The 16615-nt window shown below is 64.3% G+C and overlaps 2 protein-coding genes across 2 annotated transcripts in view; one reads left to right on the top strand and one right to left on the bottom strand.

Annotated features, from left to right (window-relative positions):
• Positions 1-16615, bottom strand: part of PIMREG (PICALM interacting mitotic regulator) — a 94652-nt gene that overhangs the window by 23785 nt on the left and 54252 nt on the right. The window lies entirely within an intron of this gene.
• The window catches only part of PITPNM3 (PITPNM family member 3), an 85323-nt gene that overhangs the window by 18985 nt on the left and 49723 nt on the right, over positions 1-16615 (top strand). Inside the window, exon 4 of the mRNA XM_081806016.1 lies at positions 14311-14406. Coding sequence (XP_081662142.1) covers positions 14311-14406 — 96 coding nt within the window. The remainder of the gene's footprint in view (positions 1-14310; positions 14407-16615) is intronic.

Below are 16615 nucleotides of genomic sequence, written 5' to 3'. Positions count from 1 at the left end.
CACACGCACACATCCACACACCCCATCCACACACATGCAGATGCACACACACGCATACACATGCACACGCGGACACACATCTACACACACGCACATGCACACATCCACACACCCCCATCCACAGACATGCAGATGCACACTCACACGCATACACGCACACACATCTACACACACGCACAGACATCTACACACACGCACACACATCTACACACACGCACACATCCCCACACCCCCATCCACACACATACAGATGCACACGCACATGCATACACATCCACACATGCACACACGCACACATCCACACCCCCCCCATGCACACACATGCAGATGCACACGCACACGCATATACGCACACACATCTACACACATGCACACGCACACATCCACACACCCCATCCACACACATGCAGATGCACACACACGCATACACATGCACACACGCATACACATCTACACACACGCACACATCCACACACCCCATCCACACGCATACACATGCACACACACGCACACACGTCCCCGCATACACGCACACACATACACACGCACACATGCATACACATCTGTACACATCTACACATACCGCACACGCGCATATGCACGCACGCACACATCCACACACATGCAGATGCACACGCACGCGCATACACATGCACACATATGCACACCCCCACACACATCTACACACACGCACATGCACACATGCACACACCCCCATCCACACACATGCAGATGCACACGCACACACATCTACACACATGCACACAGCTCCACACCCCCATACACATCTACACACACGTACACATCCACACACCCCATCCACACACATGCAGATGCACACGCACGCGCATACACATGCACACATATGCACACCCCCACACACATCTACACACACGCACACGCACACATCCACACACCCCCATCCACACACATGCAGATGCACACACACATATGCACACATGCACGCACAGAAGGCGGTGCCAGGAGGTAGCAGGGCCCCTGCCAAACTGCGGTCACTGTTACCACTGTGAGCCAAAGGCCCCAGAGGGGTGCTCAGGTCCAGGTGTGTCCCCTCTGAGGCAGGCTTGTTGCCCCCCCGCGACCATTCACAGCCACAGACCAGGTGGTCAGGCCTCTGACTGCCCCACCTGCAGGGGAGGGTGAGGACAGTCAGGCGCCCTGGACAGAGCCTGAGATCGAAAGCTGCGTGACCACCTACAGCAAACTTCCTCAGCTTCCGTCTCTTTCTGTGTGCACCAGGGACAGTGCGGCACACCTCGGGGGGGCCTGCGGGTCACACGAGCGGAGCCGCGCACATCCTGCCGTCCAGCCAATACCGTTCGCCGCGCCCATCCCCACCGTGCCCGAGTACTGGGGAAGGGCCGCAGGAATCCATTCACTCTTCAGCTGGTGACCAGCTTCTGAAATTCCGTCTGCTGGAGTCAGTGCTGCGGTCTGGTGCCGGGATCCAGAGCTCTCGGACTGATGGACTTGCAGTCTCTGGCAAACCAGGACAGTTTGCCCTCCTTGGGGAGGATACACTAGGGAGTTTGGACAGAGGGCCCTGGGAAGCCTTGGCTTTGTTAGGTGGGGCACCAATCAGGACCCATATTTGGGTCATACAAGATGCAGATTTCAGCTCAATTGAGGAAAAACATTCTCAGGGTCAACACCATCCAAAGATGGAAGAACTCTTGCTTGAGCGACTGAGCTCCCATCCTTGGATGTAATCAACCAGGAGGTGTAGGCCACTTGGTGAGAATCCTGGGTGGAGTTAAAGCCCCAGAGGGTTTGTGGACTAGATGCTCACTGAGGCCCCCTGTCGCCTGTGAGTGCCCAGTTTCCCACGGAGGGGCTAGAGGGACCTTGCCTTGAGGACTAAGGCTGGCCCAAGGGGGACTTTCCTCCAGAAGGTGGGCGTGGGATAGGATGGGTGGGGCGCCAGCTGCAGATGGTGACTGAGCTTAGCCCTTGCCAGTTCCGCAGAGGCCATCTTCCTGGGGCAGGGCCTGGTGGGAGTTACCCCTCTGCAGCAGCTGGGAGCCAGGGGACTGGCCCTGGCACCGCCAGGAAACTGCCACCTCCGCTTGGGTTGCGCTGGACTGCTGATCTCCGGCTGCGGCCAGGCAGAGGCCTCCCCTGGGCCTGCTCACCGGGAATGTCTGCATCCAGGTTTGGGAAGTGCCCTGGCCACAGCTCCCCCGCTGGGCTGCTGGCCTCCCTAAACTCTGCTCCTGCCCCAGAATCCCAGGTGGGGTTTGCGTGTGTCGCACACGTTCCTGCAGAGTTAAAGGCACTCAGGTCCCTTCCCGGCTGAGGCTAGGTCAGACCCTGGACATGCCCCTGGACCCTGGCGGGGGCGCTGATGGAGAGTCATCCCGGGGCCACCTCCCTCTCTCCTCCCCTCTGCTGCTCGGTGTCTCTCCCGCGCCAGGCTCTGGGTCTCCAGTCTTCTCTGATCTCCCTCTCCCACCTCCCCGGCTGGTGTCTCGGCCCGGGGTGTCTCCCCGGCGCTGCGCCCCCGCGTCCCCGCGCCCCTTCTCCCGGCCCGCGCGCCGGCGTCCCCGCCCGCACCGCAGGGCCTCCCCGCGTCTGCGCCCCCCGCACGCTGCGGTGGTGGCCGGAGAGCGGCGGCCGCGGCCGGGCGGGGGTGCGGGCCCGCGGGGGCGGCGTCGGGCGCCTTCCTCCGTCAGTCCCTCCCCGGCGGCGCGGGGGGCGGCGCGGCCGCCGCTCGGCGCCTTTAAGGCAGCGGGAGGGAGCGGCGAGGCGGCGGCTGCGGCGGCCGAGGCGCGCGGGGCGGGGGCGCGGGGCGCGGCGCGGCGCGCGGAGTCCGCTCGGGGCCGGAGGCGGCTCGGCGGCCGGGGCCGGGCCCGGGAGCGGCGAGGAGCGCGCGCGGCGCAGCCGGAGCCCGCCGCCCGGGACATGGCCCAGGCGGGCCGTGCAGGTGAGGGCGGGCGCCGGGAGGGCAGGGCCGGCGGCCGGGGGGAGGGACCCGCGCGGCGCGAGGAGGGGCCGCGGACCCAGGTGAGCCCCCGCGCAGGTGGGCGGAGGTTCCGGGAGGGCCGTGCGCCCCGCGTCCTTCCTGCGCCCCCGGCACCTGGAGGGACGGCGCCGGCGGGGGGAGGGCCGGGTCTGCGGCGCCCGGGTCGGGTCAGGCTGCCCCCCCCCCGAGGCCTCCCCCACCACCTCCACGGGCAAGCCCTGGGCGCGGAGACCGCAGGGGCTATCCCGCGGCCGCCGCTCCATCCCACGCCCCTGGCGCCAGGACGTGCCCCCCTGTCCTGCCGCTCGCTCTGCCCGGGACGCGGCGATTCCCCCGCCCCCAGCTCAGTCAGGAGACCCAGATTTCTTCTTGGGAAGGAGGGGTGCTCCGCGCCGCACCGCCTGGGAGCCGTCCCGCCCCCTCCCCCTACTGGACCCGAGGCAGAGCGTCAGGTACGGGGTCCGAAGTGGGGCCTCTTCTGGGGTCCCGTGGCCTCTGCCCTCCCCCAGGCGCAGGCGGTGCAGCCCCACGGTGTGAGGGAGTGGGCGTTAGTCATTCGTTCATTCATTCATTCAGCCAGACGTTCATTCACCAACATCCGCTGTGTGCCAGGCCTTGAGCTGGGCCCCGGGGTGCGGAGAGCCCGCAGGCCGGCCCCACGGTGTGGGCGACAGCAAGCCTGGTCTCAGCGGGGCGGGCTGGGGAGGCTGGTATGTGTAAATCTACCGAGAACTCACACCCAGCCTGTGACGTTGGCAGGTGCCATGCCGTCCCTCCGGACGCGGCATTGGTCTGGCACGAACTCCACCCCTCTACCCACAAGCCGTGACCGTGATGGAATGAGTGTGAGTTCACCCTCACGCACACTCGGTGTGAGCACCTTGGGCTCTGTGCAAATCCACTGCCTCCCCGAAAATGCTGCTCTGGACCTTGGGCCGCGTCCGGAACCCCTGTGCCCATGCTGGGCATGTGATTTAGGGCCCCGAGGAGTCCTGCAGGGGTGGGGCAGGCCGAGTGAGACACCGCAAGTGGGGCACAGCTAAACACCCCTTTCTCCCTGAGGTGCTGCGGGAGGCACAGGGAGATGACACCAGGCAGGCTGGAGAACGCTGTCTCCCTCCCTCGTCCTGGAGCCCAGGCCTTACCCACCCCCACTGCTCCCAGAGGGCACATGGTAGGGCATGTGTCCCGCCCACTGCCCTCCGCTCCGTGTGTGCATGTGTGCGTGTGCGTGCACAGCCCTGCAGGGAGCACCTGCCGGGGCACGGCCATCAGCATGCGTGAACCGTGTTCCAGGCGCCGTGTGCAGTGATCCGGGGGGGGGGGGGGGAATGGCCCTCTCCCCCTTCCTAAGGCATTGGAAACAGAGGGTCTAGGCAGAGCCTGGGCGCAGGGCAGGGGCTGCCAGACTCTGAGGGTGGTAAGTGATGGACTCTCCCCATCACGGCCCGTCAGGTCACCCCCACAGCCTGGGGGTGCGGTCTGGCCTGTGGGTCATTTGGTTCCCGGGCTGATGGCGGCAGGTGCCTCGCGCTGTTCTGACATCTTGTCTTTTTGGCGTCTGTTCCGTGCTCGGCCCTTCCCTTCAGGGAGCATGGACCTCCTCCTCTGTGGGTCCACGCGCCCGGGCTCCTCGCTCCCATACTCAGCTGCCCCTCCAAGGAGCCGTTGGGATTGACCCAGCAAGATGGGACGACGCCTCCTTCTCTCGGTCCTTCTGGGCTGCTTTGCATTTTGTAAATGTCCCTTCTGCTCTTTAGGCTCTAAGCCTACTGACCTGAAAACGGCTCTCGGGATGCGTGTATGGGAGCCACACTGGCCAAGCCGGTGCAGAATAGATCGGCGAGCTTTAGAACAGAGGCGGCCTCACAGACAGGGGCCCATACCCCTCTCTCCACAGCTAGAGAAACTGGGGCGCAAGGAGGGGTAGTAACACAGACAGGTGGATGCTCAGGACCGTCTACTGCGGATGGGCAGACCGATGGCCAGAAATGATCGGGCCACTCTGGGGGGTGACATTGGAACCAAGGGAGGCTGAAGGTTGGAGGTGGAGGCTGTGGGAGGCCAGCTTGTGAGTGAGGGCTACGTTCTGTGACCTGCGAGATATTCCCTCTGAAAACTGGCCAAGGGACCACCTAGTGAGGGAGGAGGTAGGGGTTTGGGCCCTGGAGTCACCATAGTGCATGACTCCAGGATTATCATACCGTGGTCTAGTGAGTGGTGTCCCTGGACTTGTGCAGTGTCCAGCCTGAGCAGCCAGCCATGGCTGTGTCAACTACGTCAGACAGGTGCTGAAGAGAAGCAGTAAAGGACTTTCACTTTGCCAGGAGACACCAGGTGCAGGAAAACACGTTGGGAGTTTCCAGAAAGGATTGGATGAATTACAGAGTGTGGATCCCAAACGGGTTACTACCAGGTGCCGCTGTCTGGGGAGACTTCACTCACCCAGGCCAGCGCTGTTGAGGTGCCCTGCACCCAGTCTGGAGAGGAGAGGGGAGGGCCCGAGGCAGCTCTAGGTCTGGTGGACCGGCTACCTGTGGGCAGCAGGACAGAACAGAAGAGGCCGAGACAGTGAAGGCTGGTGGTCTGTAGGAGTTACGCCTTAGAGCTGGTGAATTTGGACAGGAAGATGGCGAGGGGCAGGCCTGGGGTCGGGTAGGGGCTGGGCGGAGGAAGAGGTGAGTGTGGAGGGGCGCAGTAGGGTGGGGTTGGGGAGGCTGGCCAGAGGTGCCCAAGGGTGCAGGCCCTGGAGGGGTGTTGGGGGACTGGAAAGAGCTCAGGGGGGAGAGCAGCATAGAGGGTGGGGCAGGGTGGTACGTTTGGGTTTTTGGCAGCCCCTCTGCCCTCGGTGAGGTCGGTGAGGCCAGCCTGGCAGAGCCGGCTCTGTGGGGAAGGGCTGCTTCCTGCCACCGCCTGTCCCCCCCCCCCCCCGTGCCCCAGCGGTTTGGGACCCCTTCTCAGTAGGGCAGGCCCCGGGCTGGGCCTTCCAGGCTGCAGGAACCAGGTGCTGGCCCAGCTCCGAGGGGAGGAGCCTGATCCTCCAGTGGCCGGATCTCCCAGAGGAGGGAAGGGACTCTCAGCACTTTGGGGAGGGCCAGGGGATTCGAGATGCGAGGACATCGGCATCAGCGTCCTGGAGAAGCTCCCAGGCCTAGGGCACCGGGATGGCTTTGCTGCGTGGGTGTCTCGGAACGGGTATCGCATTCTGCAAGGCGATTGCAGATCCCCTTTCTGGGTGCCTGGGGGAAAGGTGGGGGCCACATCAGAGTGCCCGACTCAAGGCCTGTCTGAGATTTTGCCTCCGGAAAGCCTTCACGGACTTCCCTGCTGTCTTGGAGGTGCCGGGCTCGGGTGGATCTCTTCCTCCCCCGCTGAGGCCCCCCCGGGGACCCTTTGCTGCCTGTCAGCCTGGGCTGTGCGGGGTGCTCGGTCCATGAGTCTCGTCTCAGGCCTGTGGCCCTGGGCCCGGGAGCCCCTGTCCTAGCGGGAGGCCCCTGTCTACCTGGTGGGTGCTTGAGGGTCTTCAGGTGGGACACCTGGCTAGACCCCCCTGCTGGGGCCGAGTCTGCGACTGGCCAGAGGGTGTGACGTTTGCTTGCAGACTCGTTCGTTGCCAGAGGGTTCCAGTCCCACCTGCGAATTAGCAGGGCGGGAACCTGAGGCCAGGAGGGCACAGGGCCCTCTCCTGAGGTCTGCGTCCTCCAGGACGGGCGTGTGAACACTCTGTGGGGAGTGGGATGCTCCGGTGGGTGCTGGGTGTGGGGGCCCGAGACACCCTGGCTTGTGATGTCACCTGCTTCCTACCTGCTGGCTGGACGGCGTCTCTCCGGGGGAGCTCGCTGTCACTCCCATTTTGCGGATGAGGAAACTGAGTCCCAGGAAGACACAGTGTCTCCTTCTAGACCCCCAAGAAGTCAGAGGCTGGGCTGGAAGTAGGACTAAGGACTCGCCGATGCTTGCACTCGGCATTCCTAGCGGTTAGACTGTGTCATGGAGGAGACTGGCTGTCACTGCTTGACCTTCACCTGCCCCTCTGGGCCTCTGTTTCCACAAGGGTGGGGATCGGGGAAGGGGCAAGGAAGAGCCCCGGGGGCCAGGACCAGGTTGAAATTTGCTCCAGCTCTAACACTGGTCTTTCTTCTTTCTCACCCCCTCCCTGCTGGCTTGTGCCTTGGGGGGTCTCCTCCCGCCCCCCAGCGACCCCAGAGGGGTGGTGGGAGTGGGGGGGCCCAGCACAGACAGCATGCGTGCCTCTGGGGGTCCCGGGGGTCCTGCCCGCCCATCACCAGATCTGCAGCCAGCCCAGAGAGGGGGTGGCTGGTCCCCCCCCCAAGGCCTGGGGTGGGGGGCGCCGAGAGCACAGAACAAGTGAGCTTGGAAATCACATGAGATCCCAGCCCCCCACACACGCCCTCAAATTCTCTCTACTCCTGGCTTTAAAATTCTTGTTTTCTGAAGAAAAAGAAAATGCTAAATTGCACCCCCTTTTGCAAAGGAATGGAGCCTTGGTGAGTCACTCCGGAGGTAAATGCCACCTCCAGGGCCCGCGCCCGCCCGCCCCCATGCATGCCACGCCCGCCCGCACAGCCGTGTGGCCACAGTCCTCACGGGGGTACGCGTGTGGGTGGGGGGAGGCCTCTTGCCTGTCAATGGCCCTGGGGCGGGAGCTGGGGCCCTGCCGCGCCCCCCCACCGCCTCCAAGCCGTCCCCAGGGCAGCGTTTAGGAGGTTCACTCTGAGATGCGGGGCTGGCCTGTCGTCGGGCGAGTTTGGGCCCCGAGGGGAGGCTCTGTGGCCCTGGGGGGAGGGGGTCAGCGTGTGTGTCTGGGGCTGGGGGGGGCGGTGCTGCTGCGCGTTCCTGGCCGTCAGGCTGCTCTCTCTCTCTCGGCTTCTTGGTGCGGTTCCTCCCCAGGCCGAGCAGCAGAGCTCGGGGCTGACCCTGCAGGGGTGGGTACCCCACGGGGAGTCTGGAGCCTGTGTTCCTTGGAGAGTCACCTGCTTGTTTGCCGACCTGCGTGGGGGAGGCCAGCGAGGAGGCGGTCCCCTTCCCAGATGACCCGTTATTCTAGAGGGGAGGGATGCCAAACAAGGGTTGGAAGCAAAAATGGAAACACGCCGGGCTCTGTCTGGGAGGGGCGCTGAGTTCGGGCGGATCCGGGAGGCCTGTCTGAGCCGGCTGCTGCCGAGGCCGGTCACCTCCTGTGTTACTCCCAGTCAGGGACAGCCCGAGGGGTGCAGGACTGGGCTATGCAGCATCCGTGGACACCCTTCACCGCTTGCACACCTCTGACGGTCTCTGGACTGCTCCAGGATGTCCAGATCAGCGTCCTCCTCCTCGGACGCCTCTGCCCAGCTGTGGCCTGAGGCTTCCTTCTCCTGTCCCCACCACGTCCCTCCCCCGGGAGGCTGGTCCCGGCTGAGCAAGTCTGGAGTCACCCCTGGTGGTGGAAAGAGCTATTTTCAGCCCTCCCATTGCTGCCCAGCATGGGCCTGTGGGGCGTTTATCCCTTGCTGTCTCTTTGTTCCCTTCTTGTGGGGTGTAACGTGGAGCGGCCCCCCTCCCGCGTCCTGGCCCGCGGCTCCCGGGCTGTGAACTGGCACAGATGGGGAGCCTGCGGGCCGGATGCGACTCGGGCCCCACCCTTGTTCGGGAGCAGCCTCGGAGTGGCAGGTGGTAAAGGGGCCCCCGCGGGGTCACCTTGGCCCTCACGGCTCCGTGCTGCCCGCCTTTGGTAGGGCCCCTGGTAATCTGTGCTGCTCTCACCAAGACGCGGGCGGCTCCTGGAGCTGGGCTCTCTGGGCTCTCACCAAGACGCGGGCGGCTCCTGGAGCTGGGCTCTCTGCAGCATCCTCGCGGCCCCAGCTGGGCGCCTGGGTCGTGGGCCTCGGCTCCCCACTCCCCACGGGGGCTCCTGGGGTGACTGGCAGGGGCCCCTGTCCCATGTTGTGCCCCCCCGCCCTCCGAGCACCGGCACGTGGCACAGCGGTGGGCGCCGTGAAGCTCCCTTCAGCGGGAGGAGAAAGCAGGAGTCTGGCGGGACGGAGGGGCGCGTCCGGGGAGGTCTGCTTCCGGCAACTCAGAGCCGTCGGGAGCCAGGCTGGCAGAGCTGATGAAAATACCATGGGTAGCCAAAGCGATTCATCACCAATTATCTCCTCAATAAGGTAATTAATGGGCATCTCCGTGGTATATTTATGAGCTACCAGAAGATCTTCAAAAAGCATATTTTTTCAAAGTACCTGGGTTGGCCAAACGTGTCCTGTGGGGAGCCTGGGGTCTTAATCCGCCTCCAGCCGGTGCCTGGGGACGGGGGTGGGACAGTAGGGCGGGCCGGCTTCCCCCTCGGGGAGCCTCCGTCCTGAGCTGCAGGCGGGGGCCACGGCCCTTCCTCGCTGGCCTCACGGGCCACGCAGGCCCCGGGCTGTCGTGTGATGCGCTGCACAGAAGTCCGTGTTGGCCGAGGCCGAGCCCCTCCGTGGTGCCTGGGGCCAGCGTGGCCAGGGTCTGGCGGAAGGCGGTGGCTCACACTGGTGTCAGATTTACAGCTGGGTCTGCGGCGGGGCCCTGGCCGCGTCTGCCATGTGGCTGGAGATGGGGGCGTGGCCTGCGCTGTGCCCAGGGCCATGACTCCGTCTGGGGCCCGCCGCTCCAGGCGCAGGCTGTGGTCAGGGCCGGGGTTGGGCTGTGGCTGGTCTCAGGGTCATTCTGCAGCCTGGACTCACGGAGCCGCCTTGTCCCCCGGAAGCTGGGTTCCTTCCCAGCGTTGACCACTGGCGGGGTCATCCAGGATCTGAGCTCCAGGTGCTGGGAGCCCCAGCAGACAGGCCCTCCCAGGGCTCCCCGCGTATCCCCAAGACAGCCCAGCCCATAAGCTCATCAGTGGCGCATACAGCCGTTTGGGAGATAGTTAGGACATGTTTCCATAGCAACCAACCCCCAACCTGCACTGGTTTCCTTCAAGGCTTCTCCTGGCCTCTCGTCCCTCCCTGGTGGCCCCACACCCCATGAGGGCTGAGCCTAGGCGGGTTGGGCCTGGACTGCTCTGGTTCCGGGACTCATCCTGACCCGGAGTGGGGTGTGAGGGCAAGTGTGGTGGGATGCTCCCCCGAGAGGGCCGCGCCCGAGTTCTCCCCTGCGGCGAGCCGTGCCGAGCAGAACGCGGGCTTCCCCTGTGCCCAGCCCTGGGCTGGGAGGGGCTGTGGGCCTGCAGGGTTCCCAGCAGGTGTGTGCCCCAGGGACCCCACCGCCCAGTGCGGCAGGAAGGCCTGGACCCCAGCTGCGGATAGGGGATAGGTGCTCTGATGGGCGCAGGTGAAGGACGTCAGGGGAGCACGGAGGAGGCAGGCTCCAGACCAGCCTTGGGCCCCGAAGGCCCGGAGCTGATCCTCAAGCATGGATGGCAGTCAGGGCACTCGGGGCTTGGGGACAGGCAGGAGCACGGCCCGGGGGCCTCCCAGGGGCCGTGCACTGCAGGGGCCCCGGCTGGCAGGTGGAGAGACAGCGGGTCCTGGCCTTGGGCAGCTCGGAGTCTGGGGGACAGGGAGCTGCACCGGGAGGGGGATGGGGGCCCGCCTGCTCAGAGCAGTTGCTGTTGTGTCTGTTCCAGGAGGGGAAGGGGAGGGCCCCCCTGTGGGAGAGTCTGCGCGCAAACGCTGGCGGACCGTTCCAGACGCTCGTTCGTGCAGTCCTCATAGCTGCCCGCCGTAGGGCAGCTTACACCAACGTCACAGAGCGGGAGACTGAGGCACAGCGTGCTGTTGCGACCCCGAGGTGCACAGCGAGCGGACGAGAGGCAGGCCTGGATTTGAACCAGCCCCGGTGGGAGGGTGAGCGGGACGGTGGTTCAGGTTGCGCTTGAGGGGGAAGGCCAGGCTCTGGGGCGGAGGGCCGCCGGGGGGGCCGCGGCCAGACCCCCGCGTCTCACTCCGTGTTCGGGGACCCCTGGGAGCCCGGGATCCTGTGTTGTGGGACTAGGTGTGAAGCTGTGCGTGGGTGGGGGTGGCTATGTGAGCCACGCGTGGGCTGCTGGCTCTGTGTCCACACTGCCCCCCCGGCCCACGGGAAGTCCGGTGGCCTGATCCTTTCAGCAGCGTTGACCACTGGCAGTTAGACCCTGATGTGTGGGCTTGTGAAACCTGCCGTCCTCAGACCTGTGTAAAGACGTGTGTGTGTGCGTGTGCGTTTATGCGTGTATGCGTGTCTGTGTGCATGCGTGTGCACATGTTTGTGTGTGTGCAGGTCTGTGCATTGATGTGTGCACGGATGTGTGTGTACCTGTATATTTTTCTGTTTGTGTGTGTTTGCGTGTGCACATGTGTGTATTTGTGTTTATGAGTGTATGCGTGTCTGCTTGTGTGTATCTGTGCAACTCTCTCTGTGTGTCTATGTATGTACGTATGTCTGTGCGTGTGTGTGTCTGTGTGTGACAGACGTGGAGAGAATGGGGACAAGGGGCCTAAGTGAGCCACGGCAGAGTGCTTTTCTGCCCCGAGGCGCACACTCCGTGGATGCAGCGCACCAGCCGTGGCTTCCGGTACAGCCTCAGGCAGGGCCTGGTGCAGGCCCAGTGCCGGACACCCCGCCCCGGCCACTCAGAGGCGCTTGAGGCTCCCTGGAGGTGTGAGAGTTGGCAGGTGTTACTTGAACACCCGCAGAGTGTGGCCGTCACCGCAGACGCCCAGGTCCCCTCCTGTTCTCATGAGCCAGGCTTCCCATTCTGGAGGAGAAGGTTCTCGATCCAGCTTCTCATAGACATGGCCTCATTGCTCTGACCTGTGTCTTTCCTCCCACCTTGCCCACGACTTCCCTTAAGGCTCAGCTGAGGCCCCCTCTCCAGGAAGACCTCCAGGCCCTCCAGCCTGCAGGGCCTCTGCCTCCGGGACATGCTGTCCACACCTGTGGGGCGCAGGATTGGCATTCAGCCCAGCGGCCAGGCTGCCCTCATCTGTCCTGGGCTCCTCGAGGCTGGGCCTGAGGCCACATCCCAGGGGCAGGGACCAATCCCGGTTAGCTCTTTCCCTAACTCCTTCCCCCAGGACGCTCTCCGGCCCAAGGTCTGGCCCCAGAAGAGTCAACCAATGCCTTTCTCCTCAGGCTGGGCTCCTGAGCACAGCGTGGTGTCTCCCTTCTGGTGGGCTCCTGCCCTCAGGGTGGGGCCACCTTGGGGGGCCCCTTGGCACAGGGCAGAGCATCCACAGGTGGCTCCTGTCCATCTGGCCCTCTGTTGCTGTGTCCCTGGGAGCCGGCCCAGGTGGGGGAAGCAGGGTGGCTGGTGATCTGAGCCAGGACCCCCAGCTGCACCCACGCTGGGGAGGCCAGGCCTGTGACGAGGTCACAAGGCTACGCTGAACCCGAGGCGGTGGGTAGGCGGGCAGGGAGAGAGGTTGCCCCTCGACCCCACTTGGAGCTCTGTTGGGGGTCAGGGCATCATGGGTGCAAAGGATCCTGTGATTCTCTCTGGATTGGGGGGGATGGGTTTCCCCCTTGCTCTTTTGTCCTGATTTAGAGCTTTAAGTAAGTGTGGTGGAGGAGGTGGGACAGGAGAGTCTGCTGGAGGATGTCAGGTGGGCCTTGGAGGACGCAGATGGGTCTGTGGCCTTGGGGGGCTGCCTGAAAGCCCCCATTGGCCCTGTCTACCCCTCAGTCCTGCGGCTGATGGGGTGCCAGGGTGCTGGACACTGCAGTCGGTGGTCCGTGCTGAATTCCTAACAGTGAGGTCGCAACTACGATGCCCACCTTGCAGATGACAGGAGTGAGGCCCCATGCAGTCAATGTGCTTCCGTCGTGGGCCCATAAGTGGTAGCGGGAGCCCAGGTTGGTGTTGCTCCATGGCCCACATGCTAAGGTTTCTGCGAAGTTTCCAGCCTTGCCTGCAGGCTGGCGTGTGCATGAGGTGCAGAGATGGGGCGGGGGGTGTTATACGGGAGCATGCGTGCTCGCACGTGTCTTCAGGACAGGCTCAGGAAGGGAGAGGGGCTTGGGGAGGGGGGTGCTCTCCAAGGAAGGTAGCTGCACGTTCGGATGTCTGTACAGACACGAGGATACCCAGACACTGACTCGCAGACCCGGCGGGCAAGTTGGATGGGTCTGGCTTCCAGTTCCGCCTCCATCACTTACGGGCTTTGTGGCCTCGAGCAAGCAGCTTCATGCATCGTTAGCTGTAGGACAGGTCACATGCACGCACTTGCCTGTGCACCCCACACGAGTGTGTGCAGGACTGTCTGTGCAGTCCCGCACCATTCCGCCCCGGCCCCGCACACGGACGCCGGGGTGTCTTCCAGGCTCCGGTGTTGTCGGACATGATGGTTAACCGTTCTCGGATGGCTTCCTCAGGAAAACTACCAGGTCAGTTTTCTCCTAACGCTTTGATGGTTTCAGTTTTGACGGATTTTAATCCACCTGCAGCCCCCCGGTCTTCATGTGTCTGGGGGTCGGGCGAGGGCACGCTGGGCTGGCTCCGTGTGAGTCCCCAGCTGCCCGTGGAGGGAGCTCAGAGAGGGGCTCCTGGCCCGGCCTGCTGCGGGGCGCGAGGTGGGCGGAGGAGGCCGCGTTCTGTGTGCGCCCTGCCCGCGAGAGCCGTCAGCGCCCGTCCTGCCTTCTGTGGGTGTCACTCGCGGGGACCGTGGGTCTGGGCCTTCGGAGAGGCAGACGCTGAGCATGCATTCCTTCCGATCCTTCGAGCTCGGGACTGATGGTCGCCGGTACTTTTCGGGGGGAGAGCCAAGGCTGTGGCTGGAAACAGGATGGCGCGGGTTGCCGAGGCAGGGCGGAGCTCAGGGCTTGTGTGTCCCGCCGGAGGCGCAGCGGTCCGGGCCTGCACACGCTGTGTGGGCGGCAGTCTCCCGCCCCCTCACCCGCCCACCGCCCTTGGGCATGGCCGGGAGCGTGTGGGAACACGTGTCCAAGACCGGCCTGACGTTCTGGGCCTTCGTCCCCTGCTCCGCCAAACCTTGATGTCTCGTTTGAGCAGGTGGCTTCGTAGGTGGGGTGACTTTGAGTGGCTGCCGTGAACAGAGCCCCTTCCCGCCGGCAGAGACCCTTCGCCCGCGCAGCACGGCCCACCGCGTGTTCTTCTGCGCTGGGTCACCTTGGCGGCATGCCTTGGCCGCCTCCAGTCTCGATTTTGGGGCTCCCACTATGGCATGTCGGAGAGGGCTTGGGGGCCCAAAGGCAAGCACGGTGTCCGGCCGGCTCAGCGAGGCGCTGGGCACCGACCGCGGGGCGGGGACGCTGGCCCGCCCTCGGTCTGAAGGCATGGGTTTGCCTGCCTCACGCCGGGCGCGGTCTCAGGCCTCAGGCCTGGCTAACGGCTGTGTTCTCTCTGGCAGGTGGCCCTCCCCCGGGTGGCGGCACCCCCTGGCACCTTCGAAACGTGCTCAGCGACTCAGTGGAGAGCTCAGACGATGAATTCTTTGATGCCAGAGGTGAGTGCAGCCCATCGTCCCATCATGGGCCGGATGACCTTTCTAGAAGCCCAGGAGGGGGATCCCTGTTAGGGGTTAGTGTCTCCGCCTCCCTGGACACCGCATCCCACACTTCACAGGTACCCGATCCGTGATTCCCGGGGCAGGGGCCCTGCCTTCACCCTTCGGCTCTCTGGGTCTAGCTCGGGGACTGTGTGAGGCGCTCGCCGTGCTGCAGAGGCTGGGGGACGTGGGCACTGCCCTGCTCGGGCTTGTGGTTTGGTGGGGGATGCAGAATTCAACAGTGACACCGAGGAAGACACACTCCCGAGGGGGAAGGATGCCGCTGAGTAAAAGGCACCAGGTGTTAACAGAAACGGTGATGGCGGGTCCCTGGTGGACTTGGGGTGGGGAGGCCCATGGCACCCTCTCCACAGTGACGAGGGACGAGGGGAAGGAGCCTTCCAGACACAGGAAGTGACGGCGGAGTCCGTCCAGCATTTCCGAGAGTGGGTTTCCATGGCCACGCTCACCTGGCCGGTGTGGGGGTGGATGAGAAGCACCAGGGGCCTCCTCCTGCACCCAGGGGCCCCAGTCCTCACTGGCCGGCTTGGCCACACCCAGGGAGGCACCGAATCTGGGGGGTCGGCTCACTCCCAGGACGGCCAGCTTTGAAATGCCTGGCAAAACGGCGTCTTGAAAGACAGACTGTGCACTAGGAAGACATCTGGACCCGAGCGGACACTTGGGACGTGGTCTCAGCCGTGCCGTTGATCTTCTCCAGGCCTCAGTTTCCCTGTGAGCTCCGCACCTCCAGAAATGGGGAGTGCCCAGTTCAGGTGCCTTCCAGGAAGCCCAGCTGGGCAGGGGGTCTTGGCCCTGAGGCCAACCCTGCATTGGCCCAGTTGGGGCTTGTTTGCTCCCCCCATTGGTGTCTGGCTGCTTCCTGGGGGCAACTGGCCTACAGCGTGACAAGAACAGCATCAGTATTTTGATGCTCAGAACACCTTTACTTCACATACTTTGCAGTTCATCGGGGCTGGGGTTCCTGGATGATGGGGATGGCTTGCGGCGGGAGGCACTGTGGGTGGGCGGGTCAGGCCTGCTCACCTGCTTCCCCTCGGAGGGTCCTGCCCCCGCCCTGCTAGCTGCTCCCCCCAGCCTAGCACCCCAGCCCTCAGCCACAGGGGATGCCCAAGGACTGCTGAGGCACCCTTACTTCTGAGCTGCTCCCTCCCCACCTCCTGTGTGGTCTGTGTGGCCCCCTGGTCAAGGCTGTTGGAGTTTCCCTGGCTCAAGCAAGGCAGTCAGAGGTGAAGCCGTCCTTCTCTGCTGCCCTGAGCTGGGCCAGGCCCCATGGGCAGCTCTCAGCCTCGGGGCCAGGACGTAGGTGTCCAGGATTCAAGGGTCCCCTCCCTGGCCCTGTTCTCCCGCCAGGCTGAGCCCTGCCCTTCGTCCTCCAGCCGTGGGGGAGCCACGTGGCTGGGTGTTAGTACTGAGCAGGCCCCGGGAATGTTACGTCCTCCTCCTCAGTGTTCTGATGGGGAAACTGAGGCCACATCAAGGTGGGGTGGAGGGGCTGTAACCCAGAAGCTCAGTGGGGGGGGTCAGGTCCCTTTTTCGGACTTATTACTCCTTCTTCCCTCCTCCCGTGGGCCCCGCACTAGGGTCTCCCTGGTGGGGCAAGAGACCCTCAGTCTGGTAGCTCAGGGGAGATGGTTGGGCTCTGGGTGGGGGGCTCCGGTTCTGTGTGTAAGGTGTGGGAGGGATTGAGGGCAGGAGTATGGAGCAATCTGAGCACCCAGCACCCTCTGGGCAGGATGCCAGGTCCGTGGGCCACGGCGGCAGGCCTGGGGCCTCACATGGCCACTGCCCCTGATGGACACTGCAGGGTGGGTGATGGGGTCCAGATTCCCAGACCCAGAAGAGGCGCCTCCCTCTTGTCAGTTGAAGGATACCTGGGGGCCACAGTCCAGTCTAGAGGGTTGGGGTGCAGAGCAAGGGCAAACCCAGGGCAGCCAAGGGGGCCGTGGCTCAAGCCCTGACCATGTCAGAGCTGGGGACCTGCAAGGTCTTTGAGTTCAACAGTGCTACCCCAGTCTCCAGGCTGGGAAAGTGAGGCCAGGGGATTGGGAAGCTTGCTCAGGGTCACTCAAGGTCACTCAAGGAGTCGGGCAGAGCAGGGGCTAGAATCCACCCATCCGTCCACTCTTTCAGTGTTTACTGAGTA

This window comes from Leptonychotes weddellii, chromosome 15 (genome assembly GCF_054177405.1).
Source record: "Leptonychotes weddellii isolate Sample4059 chromosome 15, ASM5417740v2, whole genome shotgun sequence".
NCBI lineage: Eukaryota > Metazoa > Chordata > Mammalia > Carnivora > Phocidae > Leptonychotes > Leptonychotes weddellii.
The sequence above is the reverse complement of the archived record's forward strand: the minus strand, read 5'-3'. Positions and strand labels throughout refer to the sequence as shown.